Source organism: Pipistrellus kuhlii, unplaced genomic scaffold (assembly GCF_014108245.1).
Source record: "Pipistrellus kuhlii isolate mPipKuh1 unplaced genomic scaffold, mPipKuh1.p scaffold_m20_p_13, whole genome shotgun sequence".
NCBI lineage: Eukaryota > Metazoa > Chordata > Mammalia > Chiroptera > Vespertilionidae > Pipistrellus > Pipistrellus kuhlii.
Genome location: NW_023425438.1, coordinates 47420811 through 47448253, shown reverse-complemented (window position 1 = coordinate 47448253; position 27443 = coordinate 47420811). Strand labels below are relative to the sequence as shown.

The 27443-nt window shown below is 40.1% G+C and overlaps 1 protein-coding gene across 10 annotated transcripts in view; it reads right to left on the bottom strand.

The window, feature by feature from the left end:
• Positions 1-26924, bottom strand: part of KDM3A (lysine demethylase 3A) — a 50089-nt gene extending 23165 nt beyond the window's left edge. For 3 of the 10 annotated variants that reach the window (XM_036435934.2, XM_036435935.2, XM_036435938.2), the window contains exons 1-11: positions 26787-26919; positions 26063-26269; positions 19395-19550; positions 17857-17967; positions 15003-15105; positions 13936-14060; positions 13623-13695; positions 13424-13512; positions 7310-7473; positions 5274-5791; positions 105-309 (exon numbers count right to left, since the gene is read on the bottom strand). In XM_036435934.2, the coding sequence (XP_036291827.1) occupies positions 105-309; positions 5274-5791; positions 7310-7473; positions 13424-13512; positions 13623-13695; positions 13936-14060; positions 15003-15105; positions 17857-17967; positions 19395-19550; positions 26063-26239 (1721 nt within the window). In that variant the 5' untranslated portion in view covers positions 26240-26269; positions 26787-26919. Of the gene's footprint in view, positions 1-104; positions 310-5273; positions 5792-7309; positions 7474-13423; positions 13513-13622; positions 13696-13895; positions 14061-15002; positions 15106-17856; positions 17968-19394; positions 19551-26062; positions 26270-26786 lie in introns of those variants that run through there. The other 7 variants (XM_036435931.2, XM_036435936.2, XM_036435941.2 and 4 more) reach the window with 5 other exon arrangements.
• Between the last annotated feature and the right edge of the window lie 519 nt (positions 26925-27443).

The window sequence follows — 27443 nt, the reverse complement described above, 5'->3', positions numbered from 1 at the left end:
GAGCACTGACCTATAACCAGGAGGTCAAGATTCGATTCCCTGTCGGAACAGGGTGGATATGCTATAGGGCCCAGACTACCTGAGCTTCCCCCCAGATGCCTCACCTTCTAAAGTGAAAGAAGCGACAAAACACAGGTGAATCTTTCTGTTGTTCTTTGTCCTTGCGGAGACTGTCCAAGCGACACTCCCGGCACTTGGGCAGCTGTGCCACAATGTTCATGCAGGAGTCGTCCTGTACGAAGGCCTCGCCGCTCTGCTGTAGCTTCTTCACTTTGGCTGGGTCTGTCAAAACGGACTTCCTGGATGGCGCTACCAAAACAGAAGATTAAGAAAATGGGACCTCAAATTTTTTTAAAAACACATCAATATGCTACTGAATTCTGTTCAAAAGGCCAGTTTTCCCAAAGGGAGAACTCCTCAATAACTGGTTCAACTGTCATTTGTAAAAATGGCTTATAGAAGACAACTATCCAAACAATTAGAAAAGTTTTACCCTCTTTATAATACTCATTTGGACAACTAAAACCCCAAATTTAACAACCAGACTCACAGTTCCATGCAATATATACTTTTATTCACCATCCTAGGTAAAAGAAATATTTCAGAAAGATTTTTCCAAATCAGATACTTAATTCAAACTCACTGCAATATTAGCAATGCACAGAGATAGGTTCACCTCAACAAACACAACAGTGTATGGAAGTCATTTTACACACCCCAAAAAAGATTGGTTTAGGGTGTGTTCTCTGCAAAAGCTAACCATTCTAATAAAAACATAAACACCAAACCGCTCTCACGCATAGTGCCTTGGTCTACAAAATAAGAGCTATTTTATAAATGCTTCTATGAGAGGTAACTTGACCTTTGACACATCTTCAATTTCCTTTACATGTATGTTGCATTCAAAGTTAAGAGCATTGGCTAAAGACAGGATTATTTTAAGTAAATGTCTGTTTGAAGTTTTGACTTGTATTAGGCAGGAGAAATGCAAAGGATTTAAATAAATAAGCATACTACCCAATAAAAGAATAATATGCAAATTAACCATCACTCCATTACCCCCACAAGCCACACCCACCAGCCAATCAGAGAGAGTATGCAAATAAACCCAACCAAGATGGTTACAGCCACAAAGAGCAGGAGGGAGGCATTTCCCTGGCAACGGAGGAAGCCAAGTTTTCCGCCTGCCCTTGCTGGCCTAAGCCTCCACTCAAGGGTACAAAGTTTCAATTATAGAAGGTAAACAAATTCCAACAGAAATCGCTGCCACCTGGGAGCAAGCAAGAGGCTTGCCTCCTCTCCAAGCTACAAAGTTTCAATTATAGAAGGTAAACAAATTCCAGATCCCAGGGCCTCTGCTTGGGTTGCCAAGGGGGCGTGTCTGGCCTGCAAACCACCACAGGCCCCTCCTTCAGGCCACCTCATGCCCCAAGGGAACCCCCACCTAATCCAGGACACCCTTCAGGGCAAACCAGCTGACTCCCACCCATGCACCAGGCCTCTATTCTATCTAATAAAAGAGTAATATGTAGATTGACCATCACTCCAACACACAAGATGGCTGCCCCATGTGGTCAAAGATCCTGCCCCCATGTGGACACAAGATGGCCACCACAAGATGGACAGCAAGGGAGGGCAGTTGGGGGGGACCAGGTCTGCAAAGGAGGGCAGTTGGGGCAATTAAGCCAGCAGGGGAGGGCAGTTAGGGGTGATCAGGCTGGCAGAAGAGGGAAGTTGGGACCAAATAGGCTGGCAGGGGAGCAGTTAGACATCAATCAGGTTGGCATGGGAGTGGTTAGGGGGTGATCAGGCTGGCAGGCAAAAGTGGTTAGGAGCAATCAGGAAGACAGGCAAGCATGCTGTTGGGAGCCAGCAGTCCTGGATTGTGAGAGGGATGTCCAACTGCCCATTTAGGCCCGATCCCAAGATCAGGCCTAAACGGACAGTCGGACATCCCTAGAGGAATCCCAGGCTGGACTGAGAGGGACAAACCTCCCCCCCTACCCCCGCCTCTGTGCACAAATTTTGTACACCGGGCCTCTAGTCTTTAATAATTACCCTATGCTGAGACCGGTTTGGCTCAATGGATAGAGCGTTGGCTTGGGGACTGAAGGGACCCGGGTTCGATTCCAGTCAAGGGCATGTACCTTGGTTGCAGGCATATCCCCAGTGGGGGGTGTGCAAGAGGCAGCTGATCGATGACACTCTCTCATCGATGTTTCTAGCTCTCTATCTCTCTCCCTTCCTCTCTGTACACAATCAATAAAAAATAATAATAATAATAATATTAATAATTACCCTAGAAGTGATTTAACCCTACCTCACTTTTAAAACAGTCCTAGAGCACACAGTAAGACTAAATGGATGTTGTCAGGCCTAGATTCCTTAGACACTATTATCCAGTTATAGTGAAAGGGAAGATAAAGAAAGGAAATTAAGAGATAAGTAGTTCAAGAATGGAATTTTAATTACTTAGGTATTGAAATGGCATCATCCTTTGAATTGGACCATGTTTTCACAAACCACGGGCAAAGAGCCAAAGGTTATCTTATCTGTTCTGTCCTGGCTTAAGAGAGGAAATATCTAGAAGTAAGCAAGTTGAACTATCTAAATCTAGCTCTCTATTGAGGAAAGCAATAGTTGATCCTATCAGTGATTCTCAGTTCAAAGCAGAGCCAAAGAGAAGAAAAGGCCAGCTTCAGAGGACATATATATAAGAAAAGGCAGCTCTTCACCCCCAGTTTGCTTTAGCTCCTAAGCAGAGCAAGGGTGCAAGAGAGTTTCTAAATGAGTCTTTTCCATACCCTCAAGCAACACAAATGAAAACAACAGAGATTCTGGTAGGCTTCTGATCACACTCAGGCCTCAGCCAGAGTCCCAGTAGATGGGATGCATCAGGATATGACGAGGTTTTTCATCCTCTTAAAATCACTTTAGCTCTGACCAGTGTACTGTGTGATTAGAGCATCAATTTGCATACCCAAAGGTCATAGGTTTGATTCCTAGTCATGGGTATATACATACCTGGGTTGCTGTTCCATCCCGCCCCAGTGGAGAGGCAACCAACTTATATGTCTCTCATATTGATGTTTCTATTTTTCCCCTCCTGCCCTCTCATCCATGCTCTCTAAAATAAAAATCAATGAAAAAATATCTTGGGATGAGGATTAACAACTAAAACCCTCTATAATAAAAGAGTAGTATGCAAATTGTGCCCGCGACCAGGAGGTTGTCCGGGAGTTAACTAGGTGGTGGTGCCATCTGGGGGGAATGGAAGGAGGCCCTGCTGGCAGCAGCCCGAAGGGAGGCAGTGCATGGCTGGGAGCTGGCAGCCGGCAGGGGGTGGCTGCTAGGGAACCTACCAGTGCATGAATTTCATGTACTGGGCCTCTAGTAATAAAATAAAATCATTTAAGGTGGGGCATAGTTGCTCAACATACTGAGTAAGAAAAAGCTGGATTCCTAATTCACTATGTACTTATAATTCTGCCTACCGATGCTGAATTTTTATTGTCTGTTCACACAGTATTAAAATACTTTGCCTCAAAAACTAGATAAGTGTGAGAGCTGATGACTCAAAAAGAATCAAGAGCCCTAGCCAGTTTGGCTCAATGGATAGAATATCAGCCTGAGGACTGAAGGGTCCCGGTTCAAAGCCCATCAAGGACAAATACCTCCATTGCAGGCTCAATCCTCAGCCCTGGTTGGGATGTGTGCATGAGGCAACCAATCGATGTGTCTCTCTTACATTGATGTTTCTTTGTCTCTTCCCTGCCCTTCCACTCTCTCTAAAAATCAATGGAAAAATTTCTTCAGGTGAGGATTAACAATGAAACAAAAAAGGAATAAAGAAATAGAACAAGGATGTGGTTATGAATATTAATTTTCTTTTGGAAATTACACAAATCCTGAAAATAGTATACTCTTATATAATTAATTTTATGCAAATCAATAATTATATTAACTTCCACCTCAAGAATAAAGATGGTTTTGAAGTATCACAGGCAAAGAAAGTTCTTTTTCTAGTCCTCCAACACTTTCTCAAAAAGACCCACAGTTCAATCCATCCATCTTGCCTTGTAGTTTACTTACAGAGGCCTGCAGTAAAAGTTAGAGTGTGGCTATACTTATTTTTTATGTTTCCAAATGAATAGTGTTTTTTAAAGTTATCAAAACCCACACTAATTTTCCCACACAGTGACAATCATGAAAGGCATTTTAGGTTGTAAGAGCTCTGAACCCTTGACTCACTGAAGCCATTTAGCTCTCTTATCAGAGAGCTTCTGATAAACCGTCATTGAAATGCATCCTCAAACTTTATATAGGTGATGACATACAATGTGCCATTTTCTCTATCATAAGAGTATTCAGTTTTAAAGTGTGGGCACAGCAGGGCATTGTTCTTAAGCCAACAGACTCTGCAGGGTGGTTTGTCCTTGTTCTTAGCATCTTTAACTAACCATCCATTTTGTAGAGGTAGTGATGCAATTCTCTATCTTTTATTATTTTTTTTAATTTATTTTTATTTTTTAAATATTTTTTATTGATTTTTCACAGAAAGGAAGAGAGAGGGATAGAGAGTTAGAAACATCAATGAGAGAGAATCATCGATCAGCTGCCCCCTGCACACCCCTACTGGGGATGTGCCCGCAACCAAGGTACATGCCCCTGACCGGAATCGAACCTGGGACCCTTCAGTCCGCAGGCCGAAGCTCTATCCACTGAGCCAAACCAGTCCTGGCCAATTCTCTATCTTTTAAAAAAATTTCAGATCTGAACTGCCTATGTGAACATAAAGTATCAATCACCCCTTCCACTTTCACCTGGATGTCATAGAAAGATGTGTTGGGTTGAAGATAAAATCATCATTAGAGTACTTTAGATTTTGTTCCAAATTATTTTCTTACAACCAATTGGAAGCCACCTCATTACCCATATAAAGGATCTAGTTAAGTCATATGGCAAGTGTCTAAAATGGAGTCTTTACAGACTTTAAGATGCTATAGACACCTACACTATAAAGTTGTTATTATAAAGCCATGTAATAGTTTATCTTGTATTTTTACATCCATAGAACCAGGTCCAACAATATATTAACAGTAATCATTTCTGAGATGATTTTAGAACTTCACTTCTTTGGACTTTTCTGATTGCATGAACTTTTTCTACAATCATTTTCATATCTTTCCTCGTAAGGCAAGATGAAATTATATACAGTATATCCACTACCATATCTTACCCTGGGCCAATAAAGGTATGGAGAAAACACTCACCATTCTGGGTTTTATTGTTGCTTCTTGTACAGTAGCTTTCATTATTTACTCCTACTGAAGATTCCCTTAAATTCTGTGACTGGAAACCTAAAGCTGAAGGTTCTACCTTTTTCTCCACACAACCATTAGGGCTATCACCATTGATAACGGCTTTCTCTTCTAGCTTAGCTGAAAGGAATTTAGATGTGCAAGGGGCAGGTTCTAGGTGCTTCTGCAGTTCAGGAGTCTCGGCACTTTCCACTTCTGCCACAGAAGCAGCTTTTGTAGGTAAGCTTGTCTTTGGAAGGCTGGTTAATGCTTGTGGAACAGAGTCCAGCCTGTGTTCCTGATCAGCGCTGGTCTTCAGCTGGGTAGCGCTACCGTTCGCTTCATTCATGGTTTCCGAGTCTCTGGTTCCAACCTGTGAGGACTCTGAAGAGAGCATCCCTACTGCGCAGACATCAGGTTTTGTTTGCAGTGCATCAGGCTTCGTATTTAGACAGGAAGAAACTACTTCTGGCAAACTCCGTTTATGGCATCTGAAAACATAATATGGAACACCAACATTAGGCCTTTTTTATCTGTCCCCTACCAAAAACAATTCTGTGGTTCCCCAAGGCAACTAAATGAAAGGTAAAACTACTTATATTAGAAAATTCGAGATTCTTTTCTGTGATCTAGTTAAAAGTAATCGGTCAATGGCTCTGCAAAAATATCTTAAACATTAAGAAAAATACAACCTTAGCCGAGACCGGTTTGGCTCAGTGGATAGAGCGTCGGCTTGGGGACTGAATGGTCCCGGGTTCGATTCCGGTCAAGGGCATGTACCTTGGTTGCGGGCATGTCTCCAGTGGGGGGTGTGCAGGAGGCAGCTGATCGATGACTCTCTCTCATCAATGTTTCTGGCTCTCTATCTCTCTCCCTTTCTCTCTGTGCAAAATCAATAAAATATATTAAAAAAAAGAAAAAAGAAAAAAGAAAAATACAACCTTAAATCCTATCTGCATGTTCTCATGAGTCCTGAAGTACTTCAAGTTAGTTCTACTTCTTACAGCACAATAAAACTGAGCTGTCCCTCTAAACCACCAGCAGCACAAAACCCTATCCTGCTATGAACACTTAACCAGCCCCAACATGGGATAATTTCTTTTTAAAAAATGTTTCTATGCCCTAACCAGTTTGGCTCAGTGGATAGAGAATCAGCCTGTGAATTGAAGGGTCCAAAGTTCTATTTCAGTCAAGGGAACATACCTTGGTTGTGGGCACATCTCCAGTGGGAAGTGTGCAGAAGGCAGCTGATTGATGTTTCTCTCTCATCAATGTTTCTAACTCTCTATCTCCTTCCCTTCCTCTTTGTAAAAAATTAATAAAATATAATTTTTAAAAATGTTATTAATTTTTAGATAGAGAAGGGAGAGAGAAAGAAACATGAGAGAGACACATCCACTGGCTGCCATTGTCTTTCTGACCCGAATCTTAAGTCTTTACCAACTGCCTGCACGCCACCCCTCTTAATAAAAGAGATCCTTCCCTTAAAACGCTTCTCTCTGTTAACCCATAGTCACGTCTCACCCACACCTGGGGTATGGGCCGATGAGAACCATTCACTGTAAGCATGTCTCCCTCTTCTCCACACTCCTGTGGACCCCAGATTTCCACATGAACAAATATGCTCTTTTTCTTGAAAGCAGACATCTAGTCTACTACTATCTGTACTATTTCAAATGACCATTCTCACTGTATCAAGTCAAGAAAACTGCTCTTTCTTCACACTCCTTTATTTCTGTAATGTTTTCTATGTTGTTCTGCATGCCTGATACATTTTCACTTCTGAAGGCATCTGACAAATTAGGAAACTATAATGAAAAACCTCTCTGGACAACCTAAATGTAATGAATGTCAGGCCAAATTTTAGCTATACTAATTTTCTGTCTATGAAGCACTGATGTGGAAAAAGCTTGCCACCTGAGCAATGTAAGCTCAGGTAGGAAGAACCATGGCTAAAATAGTTTTTCTTCTTATGATTAAACATCGTTCACAGAAAACAGATGACTCACCCTGGAGGAAGTTTGGCTCCAAGGTTAGGTGGAGAACTGGCAGCATGGGGAGCACTCTGCTGTCTTGGGTCCTTACTAGGCGGAGTTGCAGCAGTACAGCCAAGTAGTATGTCCTTAAAAACTGCTGTGTGAACAGACTGTATAGGACACACACTGGGAGAAGCCTAAAAGATACCAAACCAACAGATATTAAAAGGAAAAGTCCCTAGTTGGGGAAATACAAAGTGCTGGCAAGATTCAAGTTTACTTGTTTGATTTAGTATTAACCAGTGTAATACCTACGCCAGATAAACAGCACAGGAGAACAAGTCATAAATCACAAAATTAAGGATTTATATCTGAAGGCTGTTAATATATTATCACTCTGATTTTTCACAACACTGGTCTTCCTATAAAACATTAAGAACAGAACTTTTTTCACAGACCTCTGACTCATTATGTTAAGAAAATGCAGCCATGTGGCAATTACTTCAATAATATAATGCACAGAAATAAGCTTTTAACAGTCTTCAAATGGTGGCAGATTCACATGCATTCAGTTTAATATCATTTGAGTGCCCACCACCCATAATGTTCCTTTCTCTACCTTTCCCTTCTTCTCTTTGAAATCAATAAAAATATATACATATTTTTAAAAATTCTATTCAAGGTTCACTTTTACTAAGCGTCTTCCCTCATATCATGTTCCTTACTCTCAATTATGTTTTAGTTGATGCACTAATACAATCAATACCTTTTCTTAAATTATTCTCCTGAGAGTAACATACTTAAGAGATTTAGATTATAAACCTAGGCATAATTTTTTATTTTGTGTATCCTGCTCTAGTCAAAAAACCCTCTGCCTAATTTCCCATATCCAACCAATGAACCAGTAAATGCTGCCTCTATTTCTAAAACATCTGTGGAATCTATCCATTCCTTTCCAGGCCATCACTACCACCATCTTCCCCCCGGATTCTGTGTCTTCTAACTGGCCTGACTTCCTCCCATTTTTGCCTGAACCTTCTGCCCCAAATTTATTCAACTACAGAACAATCCTTATAAAACATCCATCAACCAGAATATGGTACTCTACTGACAAGAATTCTATGTGGTCTGGTCTCTACCAACCCGCTCCACTCATATCATATTCCACTTGTCCACACTGCTCCAACTACACCACCTTATTTTCTGGTTTTCAAATGTTCTAAGCACTTTCTTGCCTGCGCCTTTGTACTTGCTACTCCACCTGTCTGCATAGTTTTCATGTGGTTGGCTGGTTCCTTCCTTCCTTTTGCCCTATCTGCTCAACTGTTACCTCGTCAGAATCTCTCATCACCCTTTCCATAGTAGTGCCTCACAAGTCACTCCCTTACTCTTTATCATATCACCATGTTTGTTTCTCACTGCATTATCACACTATGAAAGTGCCTTTATTTAAATTACCTTTTTACTGTTGGTTTCCTTTCAATGTAATGTACACTCCTATGGGCAGAGACCCTGCTTATATCCACTGTTATAGCTCATAAATTTGGTGTAATGCATGAGTGAATGAATGCTATCATTTATTATTTCAAAATCGCTATGAACAATTCTTGAGTTACCTCAAAAGCCAGGCATTTAGCACATATTAAATACTCAAATATTTTTTGGAAAGAGGAATGGAGGAATGGAGGCAAGGAAGGAGGAATCTGCTGTAACTCATCACACCAAGAAAAAGATTTGGAGAGGAGTGGCAACAGCAGCACAGTGGTAAAGGGTATTGGGTTTTGGTAGTGGACCTTGGTTTGAATTCAGCCTGTGACCACTTCTTGGCACATTATTTAACCTAAGTTTCAGTTTCCTCAATAGTAAAATGAGAGCAATGAAGTTTACTCTGTAGGGCTGTGCTTTATCGCAGTGCCTGGACCATAGATCAGATGTCTAAAAGTACAGCAACATCCTAAAACCAGTCACCATGGTTAGAGTTAGCATAACTCAGAATGTTTTTCTTTTAAGAAACAGAAGTACATCACTCTACAACTTTCCTAAGGGTTAGCTAAAAAGGAATAGGGCTTCAGTTCCAAAGCCTATCTTAACACGTACACCACTGCACTGGCCTGACTTGACAAGGGTCAAAGTTTCTTCTTACCTGAAGAGTTTTCCCTGAAGGTCTTCTATACCAGTCATGGCAATAGTTCCTCCCTGCCAGCAGACGAAGATAATATAATTGAGTGTTTGATGGTACTCTAAAAAGGACACTGCTGGCTCGCACTCCTTAGCAGACTCTCTCAATTAACCAAGCAACTCTGAGGAATAGTCTGCTAGGCAGAGAAGACCTTCAAGGAGCCAGATGCTACTGGCAAACAAGTTTATCTTATCCAAAAGTACTCATCAAAGCAACCAAGAGCCTCCTCTATCTATTCCCAAACTTCTGTCATCCAAAGACCGCATGAAAAGTAACCTTTGTGCCAGTACACATCTGGGAAGTGCAAACACAGTGAGGCCTGTGCCATGTGTGTTACTGTGCTCCATTAAATGAACTCTCTTTCCCCACTTCTTCCACTATCTTTCCAGCTCTCTTGAAATCTCAGCCAGGCCAAGGTTACCAAAACTTGCCTGATGACAAGAATCACCCAGGATAAAAAAAGTATTTACTGACATTCACAATAAAATGTAAAGGAATCAAGGAGGCTAAACAGGGTATGATTTTTTAATTTTAAAAAAGAGGGTAACAACCATGAATAGACGAGGGGGCGGAGGGAAGAGAGGAGGAAGACAGGTATCCCAAAATGTAAATAGTGAGATGTCTAAGAAATATGATTATATGATGTTTCTTTTTCTTATTATGCTTTTTTAAGTTAACAAAAAAATTTTTAATGAGAATACTTTTTTAAAATGTGATCTTTATTTTGACAAATAAGTGCAGTAAAAGAGAATAACTGTTATACTTTTTAAGAAATTTCTAAGAATGCCAATACCCAGGTAAATTTCTACCACCTCCAACTTCCTTTAGAATGAAATGGCTAACATGAGCTCAACATTGAAACATATTTTTTAAAACATCAAATTCTGTCTTTTATTTTAGATGAAGAAGTTCAGAAACAAATAGGTTAAGGAAGGACTTAACCCTCAGCCAAAGTGCAGGCTTTAAAACAAAACAGTGCCAGCTGGTTGATCTTAGCTGATAAGAGTGTTGGCCTGAGGACCAAAGGGTCCTGCATTCGATTTCAGACAAGGGTGCACACCTTGGTTGCAGGCTCCTCCCTGGCCCAACCCTGGTTGGACGCTTTCAGGAGGCAACCAATCTATGTGTTTCTCTCATATCAATATTTCTCTCTGTCTTTCCCTCTCTTTAAAAATCAGTGGAAAAGACTCTAAGAGATAAATGCATATGATTTGGAATCACCCTGGGCTTCAGTGAACCTTCAGTAAGAACTTGGCAAATTCTTTAATAACACAGAACCTTGAACTCTCTTTATCTGAGGCTACAAGGAACTTCTATCTAAAAAGAAGCTACAGAAAGAAAGAAGGGAATGAAAGACTTCTGAAGAACAGCTGATAGTGGCAGGTTCTACATCTAAAAAAATGCTTCAAGCAAATTGAGGCATCCTTCTGATGGACCTGGTTTCTCTTCTTCAAGACTGGCAGTGGGATGGTACTGACACAACAAAAGAAACTACCGTAGTCTCCCTCCAATAAATGACTGAAGTCTCTCAGAACTTCTGGAGTCAGCAAACATCAAAGGACCAGAGATTCCTATAGAGATTCAGCCACCCAAGGCAGCGAGCAAACCCTGATTCCCAACCAGCCTATGTGATGATCAGCAAAGAGACTTCACCAATAGCCTCTTTAGCATTTGAGGTCTAAAACAAGTCAGTGTCACAGAAAGGTTACTGTCATAAACATCTTTGGGGGCTTGTTTTCTTCCTCCCTCCTCCCCCTCTACCAAAAAAAAAAAAAAAAAAAAAAATCAATGGAAAATATCCTCGGGTGAGGATTAACATTCTCTCTCTCTCTCTCTCTCTCTCTCTCTCTCTCTCACACACACACACACACACACACACACACACCCCAAACCAGACCAAGCCAAACCAAACCAAACAAAGCTTCTATGGTGCCCAATAATTAATTTAATAGCATACAAACCTACTGAGGTGAACAGTATGCTGATAAATAAATAAATAAATAAATAAATAAAAGGCCTACTCCCTGCCTTAAAAATATGAATCTGGTAGAGACCACACACACACACACACACACACACACACACACACACACACACTCTCTGGAGGAAATTCATACACAGGTAGGGTCCCCTTGGCCTGGCTGGTATCAGGGCCTGTTGGGGCCTTCCTACTGCCAGCCTTCCTTCACTCTGAGCGGACCCCTGGTGTCAGTGCACATCATAGTGAGTGACAGAACTCCAGGTCTCCTGGTCGAACTCAGAAGGGGATACTTTGCATATTAGGTTTTTATATATATAAATTACCACATTCCACAAGTAACTCCTTGAAGGTTATAAATTGACTTGCTCATCTACCTGTCATAAGACCGATAAACTTGACACTTTGAAGAACTGGTACCTTCCCCTATAGGAGGTCCCCACTGACCCCAGTCCTACCTATATCCCAGGTTGCTTCTTCCAGGATCCATTAGAATGCCATTTGCTATTCCTTCGTCCTTTCCTCACCACAACATCATGTGACTCTCCTCTTCATGAGGCCAACATTTACAATGATACATTATGTGACAGGCAACACCCAATCAACTTCTTCAAACTGGCCTGTATTACCTCTATCCAAGATCACTAACAATTTATCCAATGTCAAAACCTTTCTCTTTCAGCTTCCAATGCTGTGGATTACTTGACAATATCCTCTGTGAGCTTAACTCTAAAAGGCAATAATAACTTCCTTGACATCCTTACTATAATAGTTCCTCTTTATCTGCTGTTTCACCTTCCATGGTTTCACTTATCTGCTATCAACCATGATCCAAAAATATTATATGGAAAATTCCAGAATATATTCATAAATTTTTAATTGTGCAGTTTGAAAGTATAATAAAATCTTTCTCCATCCTACCCAGGGATGTGAAGAGCCCACTGTCCAGTGTATCTACTCTGTACATGCTACCCAAATGCTAATCACTTAGGACTGAGGTAGGTTATCAGATCTACTGCCACTATATTTCAGTGTTTGTGTTCGTTACACTATAGTGACCCTAACAATTTGACTATGCCCAAGACCAGCCATAAATTTTATCATAAGTATCTGCAGAAGAAAAACATTGTATATGTATGGTTTGATATAACTCGTCGGAGGGGGGAGTGTGTCTTAGGATGTATCTCTATCATAGAAAGGAGGGGGGGGACGGACGGACTAGACTGCTGTATATTAATTCACTCTTGTAAACTATAAGGCAAAAATGAATGGTAGTAATACTAATTTCCATAATTACCTCTTCAATCTTTCCTGAATAACCTGATCAGGCCTACACACATGGAAGGAAGATATTTTGATTTACAAAGTTGTTAGTCAAGTATCAAAGTTCTTGTTGCCTATATAAAGGTTTGAGATTCAGGAAAGCCAATCATCCCTGACGCTCAGATTCTTAAGTATTTGTGTAACATAGGAATATGTCCTAACTATTTCAGAACAGAATTAAATCCAATACTTGAACTCACAATGACCTTTATAGAAGCCTATACTTTTGGGGGCAGAAATTATAATGACAAACCAACTACTTCCTTAAAAAAATGAGTATCCAATTATAAATGATTAATAAACCCTTAGTATTATTAAGGAGGTAGGAGTCCTATTTCAGTACCAAATCTACTCAGAAATCTAAGGTTCTTGCCCTCTTCTCATTCCAGGAGTTCTTCCCAATTTCATACACAACAACTCAATTTACCTTCATAAACACTTCCATATTATGAAATTTTCAAATCTATTGAGAATTTTCAGAAATCAAACAAAAAAAATTTGAACCAGAAACTTATATTATCTTCATCTGCTTGAGGGTAGAAATTATGGCCAAATTCCGAAATAGCAAAGAATAGCAGAGAAAGAAGACAGCTTTACAACCACTAAGTAAGCTGGCCATGCACTGGCCATTCACACTCCAGGCAAGTGAAAAAACAAATCAAGTTACCTCAGAGCAAGATTTTGCTTGTTTGGAAACTATATTTCCGCTATTCTCAGAAGACTTGCGTTTCACAGCTCCAGTTCTTGTAGAATTACCTAAAATATTTAAAAATAATTAAGTTGGATTCCCTATTTCCCTTAACATGAGGATAAAGGGGAAAGACTGGATGAAAAAAAAAAGATTTTAAATAAACAACGTATCTTACCACATGTCATAAAGTTATCATGTACAACTTCAACATGAATCAGTGATGGATCGACAATTTTCAGTGCTGGAATCTTAAAAATAATTTAAAAAAGGATATTGAAAAATTAGAAAATGCTCTGGAACATACCAGAAATTAGCTCTTTTAACATAATAGGAGCTTCTTACAAATAATTTATTTTAAGACAATTGTGATATTTCCCTTTCTATTCTAATATTTTAACATAATGAAGGTGTTTAACTCCTTTAAGACATAATTCCTTTTAATAATTACCTTCCCCTGTCATATTACATGCCATTGTCATCATCTTTACCTCCTCACAGTTGACTTGAAGAGTTTTGGATGTGGGATTTCCATTTATAATGGTTGCGGAAAACCACTGAGTTGATGGGTCCAAGCTATAAATTTTTACTTCAGAACCAACTAAGTTTTTGTCACCTTAAAAGAAATAAAAATTTTAGAGCAATTTAAATTATCTTTCAACAGCACCATCATCCAGAATAATCTTTTCCGAAATCTTTTTAAAATGTAGTAGATAAAAGTAAAGATTAACAGGTATTTCATAAACAAGACATTTCCGTAAAACTAGAAGAAAATTTAAAACTTTTTAAAGCTCCATTCTTCTATTGATTTATTTTAGAGTGGCAATATATTTACTTTAGCATTTGTATCAGGTCAAAGAGTATCAAAAAACTCATTGAAATCTAACTAATTTTCCTAGAAATAGTGAGGATCGAAAAATTCAGGAACCCAACAGAACTGCTAAGTCTGATTAAAAAAATAATAATAAATAAAAGACTTTGATTGTGCCTGATCAGCATAGCTCACTAGTTGTGTGTTGACTTATGAACCAGGAGGTCACGGTTTGATTTCTGATCAAGTCACATGCCTGGGTAGCAGGCTTGATCCCCAGTGTGGGGCGTGCAGGAGGCAGCCTATCAATGATTCACCCTCATCACTGATGTTTTTCTCTCTCCCTCTTCCTACCTCTCTGAATCAATTAAAAAATGTATATTTAAAAAAGACTTTGATTGTAAAACTGACCAAGAAACTCAGTAACAGTAAATGGGAAGCTCAGGATTACCAAATTAATGTTTCCTCAATTTAATTTAATATCAAATACCATGTCTAAACATAGCTGAACTTTTAAGATATCTATTTTACTTTTATAGTTTTCACATAATCCCTGAATGGTCCAAATTTCAGAGGCTTTAGTATATATTGTAGAATACAAAATCCTTCAATCATCTAGTTGCATGGGAGAAAGCAGCAAAGGAATTTCTAAAAAAATTAGAAACTGCAATGAAAGGAGTGAAAAGGGATAAAACATAGCTTTTCTTAGAAGTTAATCATTGATCAACTCATGAACTATCCACATACCTTGTAAAAGATGGCTTTCATCCAAATGTTTCACAATCAAAGCTTGAAATTCTTTACTGACATCATGGTTATCCATAAGGGAAAGTCGAAGACGGTTTACATCCTGAGAAATGGGAAGATCATTACATTTTAACAAGAAGAGTTGTTGAAATGCCAGTGGATATTTCAATCAGTTTAATCAGAGAGGTTCAAGTATTGTCAATTAGCCATTTGATGGCACCAATGAACCGGACAGGTCATAGCAGAAAACCAAATGAGCACAGGTCTAAGGCAGACTGAAGAGAAGTCACCCAAAGATAAGAGCAAGACAAACACTAAGAGTGGCTCAAAGCATAATAAATAAGACATAACTTTGGTTATGGGAAATATAATAAGCAAATAAATGAACATGTGAATCCATGTCCAAAACACCAAGGCAAAAGACATAGAAACAGAGATCCATACTGTTAGCTCACTGACATTGCTGTTTTTATTTTTAAACAAATCATTTCACACAGAATCATTTAATCTAACTAGAATTCCAAATGCATTCTTCAACAGTAAAAGGGTGGAGGGTGATGATGACAAAATTTGAATGAACAGTCTAAATCTTCAGTGAGCCAGTTTTGAAACACTAAATTCTTGGCAGTGGTTCCATTTTGGGCACTATTCCAGTCTTCTGGCTTTGTGCATACACTCAGTTATGATAAATATATACAGAAACTGTCGATAGGAATAAACTGCCAACCCAAACTATATTGCACAGAAGCCCTTCCAGTGTCAGGTTGTCATGCTTTTCTGCCACTGTGAAATGGCCAAAAATAAGTTATCAATTTCTCCCATTAGAAAAGATAACTAGTCTTTTAGAGGCCATTCTGGGAAAATTCAAGTAACATTAGACTTAACCTAGAGTCTTCAGAAGAGCTCAACATTAATTACCAGAATGTATAATCTGTGAAGGTTTTTTCCCTTCGTGCTACTACTGCAATTTCAAAAAATCTAAGTGTGTTCCTACTACTATGAGACAAAACAGCACAATAATGGGGAAAGCCACAAAAGGCTCTTAAGTAAGTTAAAATAATTCTACTCTGCTTAGGAGAGTTTTAGGCTCGTCAGAAGTGCCAGAGAGTTGACCTGGACACTTTTTTCTTAATCATAGATAACTGAGCCAAATTCAATCCAAAAGGCAGACCTTAAGTTTCAATACAAACCTTTACATAGACTAAATGATTTTTAGGTTCTCTGTGCATTACTTAGACAAGCATTGTACTACAGTTCTCACATCCCCCAACCTAGAGTTTCACAGTAGAAGCCTGGTGTGACCATATATACAAGGGAATGCTCTGAAGCACCGAACTTTGACAACTGTTGTCATCAATAAAAGTCAAGAACACATCACAGTCTCATAACACATCAATAAAAGTCAAGAACACATCAATTAATGTTATACAAAACAGCATTCACACTGATGGCCACAGTACATCTAACTGAGAACAAATAAACTTACTATTGAGATTTTTCTTTTTCAATCTCAATAGACAAAATTATGAGTTCTATTTAACTGAAAAATGAACACCTGCAAGATATAAAACAGAACTGCCCAGGAGAAAGAAAATGCTGATAAGTAATATCTCTACATAAAGCAAGATATATCTACAGCCCCTCCTATCTGTTCCTCAGTCCTTACAAGCAAGCCATTCTTCCTTTTAAGGCAGGAAGAACATCAAGATGTCTTATCTAATATACAAAGGCAAATGGCACCTGAAGTTAAGTAAAAGCATCTCCCCATTCCTCTTACTTAGACATTATAAAATAAGCGAGTGAACCTTGTTTTCACTCACTTCTAAGATGTGGAAGTAAAAGTGAGACTTGAGTAGAGGAAAAAGCCAGTGTTCTGGGTTTTCCAATTCAAGGCAGCAATGGCAATGCCCATTTACCCCAGGTTGCCTTTAAGCAAAATAAACGGAGTGAATTTTCTACAGGACACTGAATAGAAGCAAAGAGGATTATCAAGCTTTATAAGTGACATCTAAAAGATGAGTGTTATTATAAAACCATTATTCCCAAGGTAATGATCTGTGGAGATAGACTTTTTTACAATACAAGAAAGCAGAATGCCACCTTATTTGACCTCAGCTGAGAACATGTGTCAGACAAAATTTTTTGCCACTCTGGACATGTCTGTGAAAGCACCACAGCATTGATTTTGGGGTTACAAATATATAATCCATAACTAATGAGGGCTAATATATCTGTGTATATAGATATATGTACACATAGAATGGTAGTCAATCTTTTAAAAATTATTGTCCTATCACTTAGGTGTTTACACACACACACACCATTAATTGTAGTACCTTTGTCCTTCCAATTTCATATAGTCGGCACCAACCCAATGACTATCACTGAGGGATAATGCCTAACAATTATCTGTTGAGGGGATGGGTTCTTTTCTCTGTTGAGGTATCTGAATTAGCCTTGGCCAGTTTGGCTGTGTAGTTAAGAGTGTCAACTGACAGACCAAAGGGTCTCTCTCAGATTTGATTCCCAGTCAAGGGCATGTACCTCAGTTTCAGGCTTGATTCCCAGCCCCAGTTGAGGCATGTACAGAAGGCAACCAATCAATGTATCTCTCTCACATCAATGTTTCTCTCTCTTTCTCTCTGTCCCCCTTCCTTCCACACTCTCTAAAAAAAAAAAAAAAAAAAAAAAAAAAAAAAAAAAAAAAAATCAATGGAAAAAATATCCTCGGTTAGAATTAACAACAAAGAAGATACCTGAATTAGAGCAATCAACGTCAGTATTTTACTTCTCATGTTAAAAGACAGTTTTACAAATTCGGTTTTTAGCATTTAACATTGTTTCTGTGTTATACCTGTATAGGCTTCAAAAGGTCTTTAGAAAGAAATACTCTCTGTTGATCTCCTAGAAATCGAATAGAAGTTATGGATCCCAAACCAGCTTTGTCCAACAGAGATTTGTATACCTAAAACAAAACAAGAGAAAATTATTTTGGCATCATAACTACTGTCAGCATAATTCTGAAAATGAGGACTGGTAATATCGCACACATGCAGGAAGAGAGAAAGCCATTAAGTTTTTTATTCACTGCAAGTATCTCGTTAACAACTATTTATGCAGCCATAAGAGCTCACAATTTTTATCCAATCAATAATTTAAACCACATACACATTTGGGAGTTATTAACATACAAGTCTGGGCCCAGAGACACATGGCTTCCCCAAATTTTATGAAAAACATTATGTGTACATATATTTTCCTAGAGAGACAGGACCATATTTTTAGCAAATTCTTAATAGTCAGGAGGAAAAAAAAAATTAAAAAAGCAAAAGAGCAAAATACAACTTTAACCAAAATCCTGCATTTCTCAAAAATCTCTAAAAGCTGTTCTGACTCATGGGCAAACCTTCAATTTGACAGCACAGCACACAAGGCCCTTCACAATCCAGTCAGCCTTTCAGTCATCCTCAGAGTCTTTCCAACTACCCAAATCTGCCCCTTCCACCTCACACCCAGCTCATGTCTCATAAAACCTCCAATGGCCTCTCCATTTGTGGTAACTCTTTTCCTCTAACTTAATGATGTGGAAATGGCACAATCATATCCTGTCTGTATCTTTAGAGCCAAAGAATGTTATGACTCAGGGGGAAACTTAGAGGCATGAGATAAAGACTGGAAACCCTTCCAGGAGCCAGGCAATAGCCATTATTCAGTTCTAGCCTACTGTTGTGATAAAGAACTGCCACAAGGCTACAGTTTTGCCATATCTTACAGTTTTTTCCCCCAAAAGAAACTGGAAATCTAGATTTTTAAGTAAATACTCCATATTCTTTTCTTTTCTTTTTTTTTAAATGTTTTTACTGATTTTTAGAGAGAGAAAGGGAGACAGAGAAATAGAAACATCCATGAGAAACATCAATTGGCTGCCTCCTGCATACTCCATACTGGGGATCGAGCCCACAACCTGGCATGTGCCCTGGCCAAGAATTGAACCAGTGACCTCCTGGTTCACAGGACAAGTGGTAAACCATCCATTCCACATTCTTAGAAGTAGACAGCTAACTTAAATTTTCTTAAAACACTGTGAGGGTCAAATCAAACATCTGTATGTCTGTGTATGTCTACTGGTCCCCGACCTCATTCCCCACATTTCTTCTATCCCTAGTTTTCCAGTGAAGAAAGTAAGGCCCAAGAAAGTTAAGGGCCCAGAGCTCCTAGCAGGACTAACAGAAGATCCAGGGTGCTCTTATGACTCATCTACATTGACATGTTTGTGGTACTATTTTTCCAGAGGGCTGAATATAGGTATCACATATATAGTTTTCTTGTTTCACTCATAATAGATGAAATGCCTTTTTTCATTGAGTTCAATAAGCTCAAGTTTTTACTCACAATCGCGGGCCACTGTACAACTCGTTCAGAAATTTCAGGACACTTTCGATCCGCCAAAACCAAGTTATGCTCTACTAAAAATGCTCTCCTCAGAAGGCCATAGACTTCTATCCATCTTCTCTTTCTCCAAGATTCCCCATCAAACTCCACACACACCTAGGTAGAATGGGGGAAAAGTGGATTTGATTAACAAAAATAAACAGGAAAAAATGCTCAAGTTGAATTATACCCTTTTTATTCTACTCAAATATCTGAATATACTGTTCCCCTTTCCTGATCTTCTCTTCACACAATAAACTATCCAGACATGGATCAAGCTCTGGCTCCCAAACCACTTTGGGAAGCAGAAATCAAGGGCTCTGAGGGCCAGGCTCTGCCCCCAAAGTTACCTCTCAGAAGTCCACAAAGTACAGAACCCCCGCATAGAAGGTTCTTACATATGTTAATTAGACACCAGAGCTTAGAGAATTAAAGATAAATTTAAAAGAAGTACTAATTGCTTGGCACTATAACTCTATATAGACATTGTGAGCTTAAGATGACTCCCCATGACCACAATCCACCACTTGCTTTTGAATTCCCCTGGTATCAGTGGGGTTTAGCACAAGGCCTAATAGATGGCACAGCCTCAGAAATCTCTCTCAATTGAATAAGCTGGGAAATTTACTCTAGCATCTAAGACTACTTTGCTAACTAGACAAACAAATAATTGATAAATGACCCCAGAGTTTCCCAGAACTACCTCTAGCTTCTTATATGAAAGTTAAACTACAATGGAAATACCATTTTCCAAGTAATTGTGAAAATTTCTGCCTCAGACCTGCAAAATATGTTTTATCCTAAAGCTAAAACCCCTTACAATTTGTATAAATATTTTAAGACAAAAAAAACACAAAAAAACCTCACTCCAAAACTGGGTCTCTCACCCAGAAAAAGAAACATTCACAAATCTTTAATTTGATATAAATAAATCAAAAACACCTAGCTTATTTATTAACATGCTATCCCTTAATCTAAACTTTTTTAAATGGGTTGGGGAGATTTTTTTCGTATTTTAATTTATATACAATAGATATCTTCAATATTTGTTGTAATAATCACTTCCTTTTTTATTTGACTTAAAATTCTTCCTCTTACTAAAACAGCCTTTCATTTTTTATTTCAAGTAATTAATTAATAATTCTATAGCACTGTTCTTAATTTCATAGGAATATCTCCCTTTTTAACTTAAAAAAAGTTTAGATAACTTCTATTTATCTGTCAGAACCAAATTTAAAAATCCTTTTCTCAAAGAAGTCCAAAAGAGGCTTCCTTGCTAACTGTACTCAAAACATTGTACTTTTCCTTCCCAGCATTTACCCACATTTTGAATTATTTATTTGTGGTTACCTGATTGACATGTTATAAATTCTAATAGGCCAAAGTCTGTGTCAGCTTTTACTTACGATCAGTCCCAAGTCACTATTCAAAGACTTGTTGAATAAATTTCTCTCTGAATTATGCTCTTACCTTCTGTTTCTCTCACCCATTTAGAAGGGAGGAAGTTCCTAACTGACATATTGTTAGTCCTGATCCCAAACTTTCTCCAGTTTTACGGTTATCAATGAAATTGAAAACCTTACCCAACCCCCAACAACAAAATGTACATCCCTAACTTGCCAAGCAACTTCCCCCAAGAAGCTGCATATCTTCTTCATATGGCTTTTAACTTTGTAGTTATTAGAGGGTATGTGCAAACATGTGAGTATTTATTATGTGACAAGGCTCCATGGACTCTCTCTTTGGTTCTATGTATTCCATCCATCACTATAACCAACCAAATGATCCTTTCACAGAGGTAGTCAAAGACTGCCCAACTTCCTTTATTTCTATTTCCCCAGCCAGAATCCAGGTCTTCTGATATCTCCTTTTCTGACCCATATCACATCAATTTCAAACCCAAGCTAGCTTTGGATGACAGTTTTCTCAGCACAGTGGTACAAATTTCAGAAACATGGAGCTTTGGTTTGAATCCCAGCTATGTTGAATTTTTCTTAGAATGAATTTACGAGCATAAAATAGAATGTAAAGGAAACCAATTAACCTACACCCCAGGTTAAGAACCCTTGCTTACAGCAGATTTTTGTGTATGACCTGCTGTTCTCCCATACTGCTGGCAATATTGGAATAAATGCTTATATGATTTAAATGAACAAACCTTGCTTAAATCAAAGCTCTCTGAATCATGTTTTGCTAGTTTAAAAATTAAAGTACTAACACCTACCCCTCACTGCATTGCTCGGTAGATTTTAAAGACAATTTACATAAAGTATAGGGCAATGAGACGAGGTATTTTGAAGACCCCTCTGGTAATTCAAATCTTAATTTATCTTAATGCCTTCAGTTAGGAATAGAGGAGAGAGGATCTTCAATATGATTTTCTAACATATATACAGAAAAAAAAGTAAAGAAGATCTTAAAGGGATTCAAATTTTAAGGAATATCACAATTCTTGTTAGATCACTATCTATAGAGTTTACCATTAACCCTCAACCAAAATTTAGACAAGGTCTCTCTTTACATCCTAATTTTTGAATGATTTGAAAATTAAGTTTAGTTCCTTAAAAATAATTTAGTTTATTATTTTGGAAGTATTAGTTGCATTGGTCAAAAATTCACATTAACTCTGGTTTGGAAAAAAGATGATTAAAAAATATATATTTGTGTGGGGGAATGTGGTTACAGAGGGTTCAGTGGGAGTGGTAAAGATATCTGTAATGCTTTCAACTATAAAGAGAAGTTAAGTGTGTGTGTATGTGTATAAATGTGTGTATTTTTATATATATATATATAAAATGAACCCAACAGACTGTGAGCTTTCTTCAACATTCTTTTTAAAGTTTCCTATTAAAATCAAGTATGTCTTTTATTTGTGTCTGAGGATTGAGTTATATGTACACCACCCCGCCTCCAAAACACCTCTTCTGCATAAATTAATATGAAATGACATACCACTAAGAATTCAAATCCAGGGGAAACTAAAGTGTCTGGATCAAGCTCCTACAACTGACAGATGTAACTAACTAGTTCTTGTTCCAATTTGTATTATTTCCTCCACGTTCCCTTGGTGTATCTACAAAAATGTTATTTATGCTGTCTGATTCCACGGGCCAAAAAAGAGGTCTATTAATTATAATCCTCAACCTTTCATTTCCAATATTGCTATTCCAGATAAAGACAAGGTCACTGCTTCATTGTTAGATTATTTCTCTAAACTGCTTTTCCATGTAGAGATTATAACTTTAGAATTTCTTCATTTGCTCATTCAAATATTTTTTAAAATATATTTTATTGATTTTTTACAGAGAGGAAGAGAGAGGGATAGAGAATTAGAAACCTTGATGAGAAAGAATCATCAATCAGCTGCCTCTTGCACACCCTCTACTAGGGATGTGCCCGCAACCAAGGTACATGCCCTTGACTGGAATTGAACCTGGGACCTTTCAGTCCACAGGCTGACGCTCTATCCACTGAGCCAAACTGGTTTTGGTTCATTCAAACATTTTGACAAACACTACATGCCAAGCAGTGTTCTAGGTGTTAAGGATATAAAGGCCAGTAAAATAAAGTGTTCTAACTTCACTCTAATCTGAATATTAAAATCTAATATATAAGATCTGGAGACAAACTTGGGCAAGTTATTTACTGTAACTTCTTTAAGAATCAAATTCTAACACTAAAATAACGTGGTTTTACCATCTAGAATACTTGCGAGGGTTAAATAAAGTAGTATTTGCCATATAATAAGCATTTAACATTATTGCATCTTCACCTGAACTTATTTGTAATGAACTACCCTGTTTCCCCGAAAATAAGACAGTGTCTTATATTAATTTTTGCTCACAAAGATGCGCTAGGTCTTATTTTCAGGGGATGTCTTATTTTTCCATGAAGAACACGGTACACATTTATTGTTAAATGAAAATAAAGTAAATTTATTACCTGTATACGGTACAATACTACGGTAGTTATCAACACAAACCAGACAAACTGTGAATCCTACAGTATCAAGAATTTACTCATTTATTCAATGACAATCATGTCATCATCTTCTGGAACATCATCATAACAATCCAATTCCTGAATTTTCTGGTGAATTTCTTGTGACTCCATTTCTTTCAGAATCAGTGGACCAAATCTCTCATGTTTAGCCTAGGGGGGCCTTATTTTCGGGGCAGGGGGGTGTCTTATATTTCACTCAGAAGGAAACCTGTAAGTAGGTCTTATTTTTGGAGGATGTCTTATTTTCGGGGAAACACGGTAGTTACATTGTATTTGAGTAAGTGACTTTGTTACAAAGTCTCTCTCAAGGTAAAACAATGTTACTAAGCCTTGACCACAATAATACCACCCTAACTAAGGAAATCATAGACAGACCTGTACTTCTACTAATACTAAAAAGTTGGGACAGTACTTGAATTTCATTCATTCATTCATTCATTCATTCATTCATATTCATTTCAGGCCCCAGTCCCATCCCAGCCCCCAAAATGAAATATCCCTAAACCCAGGTATAAGTAAGGATGGTCAGTGACTTAGTTTAATTCCTGCCTACATCTCGCCAAGTACAATTCCATTCTATTAAACTTTTAAAATTCTATGTTTTTAAACTTGGCTCTAAACTTAAACCAATTATCTCATCTCCTATCAACTAAGAAAGGTAGCAGTAAGTCATTATTAGCATAAAGACATCAACTAGATTTGTATCTTACATGAGACTCAGTAGTAAGGTTTGCAGGTAAAGCAAAAATCCTATATAAGTCAAAGCTGTTTGAATTAAAATTCCCTGCTGTCTCCAGGTTAGGCACCTTAGTTCAGCAGAAAACACACACAGCATAACCTAGATTCAAATCCTCCTCCCTCCATCACTTAGTAACTCATGTGAAAGTCCAAACAAGACTTCTTTTCCTAATTCTATTTCCTCGTTCTGAGAATGAAGATATTACCACCAACCACCTCAAAGGTTGGAGGGTAGGGAGATGTGGAGATTTAAAAGTATACTCATAAAGGACCCTTCTAGATTGCCTTCCCAACCCAACAGGTACTCAGACACCCAAACACCTAGTCTCTCATCATCTCTAGAAAGAACTAAAAACTATAAAGTTTAAATAAAATCTGTGTCCATTCAAATCACAGGTAAACAAATGCACATGACAAAGTTTTGTTCGGCAGGTGAAATAAACCACAACTATGACTGAAATCTAGTTCACAAAGCCCCTTTTAAGGAGAAATACTATTAGCTTAAAGCCAATCTCTGCACCTCATTACATTATTTCTGTAACATCAAAACCTGGTTTGCTAGGAGTGAAACAGAGGAGAAAATTAGGAGTATGATAATTAAGAGGGTGAGCTCAGAAGGCAAAACTTCCTGATTTAGAACACAGGCTGTCAACTCCTAGGTGTGTGACCTTAGGCAAGATACTTAATCTCCCCCAGCCCCAGTACCTACCTCCGAAGAACTGTTGTAAGGGCTAATAAAATCATGGCTATTGAGTGCTCAGCATGATTCCTGGCACGTGGTTAAATGCTCACTGGTCACTCCCCTTTTTCAATAAGAGACAAGTCTCACTACATAAAATTTAAAAATACATAACCACATGCCCTTTTCCCACAACCCTTTGCAGAGTAACTCAGGTTTGGGCATGCATGGTCACCTTGAGAGTATTCAAAAGAACGGTTCCAAAAACCAAAACATAGTCAACTGTCAACGCTAAAACTCGCTTCCCTTGTTTGAGCAGTTTCAAGAACCAGCAGAGATAACTACGATACTGAAACACCCATCACCCAAGTTTTAAAATACCTTCTGTTCTGACAGTGCTTCTTCCTTCACATCATCATCACTTGGGAGTCCTTGGCTGCACTGGTTGTCAACTTATCTCCCTCCCCGGAAACACCAAGGTGGAATATTTCTAACCCATCCCTCCAACACACCACACATCAGGTGCAGCTAGCCCAACCCACCCCTCCATATATGGTCTCTCCCACACCCACCTGCAGGCTAATCAGCACCACCAGGAACACGCCCCGCCCCGGATTCACCATAAATGGACAGATACCCTCATATGCATAATAGAACCAAGCTCCTCCTATACATACATACATACATACATACACACACACACACACACACACACACACACACACACACCCTACCCGCACTCACACGCACACTTCTCATTTCTAACAGGACTAAAAGTTTAAGGAGTTGGGTGAAGAAATTAAGAGGAACAAATAAGCAAAAAACAAAACACCGAAAGCACCTCCAAACACTAGCTTCTAAATTCTTGATTCCAAATGTCACTCTCTAAGCCAACTTCACACTAACAACAACACTCCCCCTCCGGAGAAATACTCGCACGGCCCTAATGGGGCCCAGCGCTGGCAACGCCGAAACAAGTCTGGACAACCCTGAAGCCCGCGTTCAGACACCAGCAACTGCAGGCGAAGCAGACCTCGGCTCCACACAGCCGTCTCAAACTTCTAAGGTCTCGTTTTTCTGCACCCTCCGATGCCAACTTTCTTCCGATCGCCGCTTTCCACAAAAGGGCAGGGGGGTGCTGATGGCCGTTCTCGAGACGGGGAGGGGTGCAGGAGCTACGAAACGTCCGGCTGCCGGGGCCCGGGCTCACCTTCAGGTCCTTCTTGCTGACATCCGTGTGGGAGACGGCGCGGATGGTCCCGGAGAGCCAGGGCCACTCGGCCACGCGCCCCACGTCCCAGCCGTCGTGGCCGCCGTCGGCTGCGGACAGGCTGAGGAATCGCTTCCCCACCAGCACCGGCCAACTTTCTGCGAGCGTGAGCACCATGGTGTCCACGCCTGCAGGAAGGGCTCCTCCCTGCAAAAAGCACAAAAACAACATGCAATGGGGGCGGCAGGTGGCAGGGGGCCCGGGGAGAGCCGGGCGGGGCGGCAGGGGGGTCCTAACCCACAATCGGAGGGCCAGACCCCGGACGGCGGCGGAGCGGAGGACCCCCCCTCACCCCAGCGCCCAGCCGCACCCTCTCCGCCCCCCCATCCCTCCCCCACAAGCAAACACGGGCCCGAGCGCCGCTTGACCCTCCTTCTCCCAAGTTTCGCTTTTCTAAAACCTTAAACCTCCACGCAATGAGAGTAATGGGGAGGAATCCCGGCGGCTTAAGTGGGTCTTTTTAAAAGTGATCGTCCCCTCTCTCCCAGGAAGGAAAAGGCCCCGACGCCGAGAGCCCGTCCCAGCCGGCCGAGTCCCCCCAGGCTCCGCATTTGCCCCGCCCCGACACCCCGCTTCCCGGACGCCCATCCCCGGGTGCCCCTCGCCCCCGCCCGGCCCGCGGCGCACAGGCGGGCGGCAGGGCCGCGGGGCAGGCCCCTCTCACCTCTCTCCCTCTGCTCCTCGCAGCCGAGGCTCCGGCACCCTCACCCCGCCTCCCTGAGTCACCCGCGGCGGCCGCTGTTCCCAACCAGCCAGCTCGGACTCCGGCTCTGACTTGGTTCAAGAGCTCTCACAAGACACGCACTGCCTCCCCGGCCCGCCCCCTCGGAGCCGCTGCCGCCGCTGATTGGCTCGGCCCGCGGAGCTGAGCGAGGCTCGTGGGGACAGGGCCGGTCGCTATTGGCCCGCGCGGCCGGGGCGGGGCGAGAGGAAAAAACAATTCCTTGGCTGACTCCTCCCCCTGCCCTCCCCCTTCCGACTCCCGGACGACCCCCATTAGGTTAAAGTACACACAACGTCAGCGGGAGATCCCTCCGCCACAGCCATTCTTCTCAGCTGTTGCCTCACGGAACGCAAAAGAGTCCGGCGAAATCGGTTGTCAACCTTAGGGCCCAGAGGAGCATTGCAGTGGTGCACAGATGAGACCGAATGGCGACCCCGGGCTAGAAGCGCCAATGGTGTGTGCTCCTCAAAGTGCTGTCGACCAAAGGTGGGCTTTCTACTCGGCGGAAGAATCTCACAGGAAAGGGGGGCAGGCGGTGCCCAGCCCTTGGGGGAGGAAAGAGACGGGAACGTGCGGTTTCAGGCGTACTCAACTGGA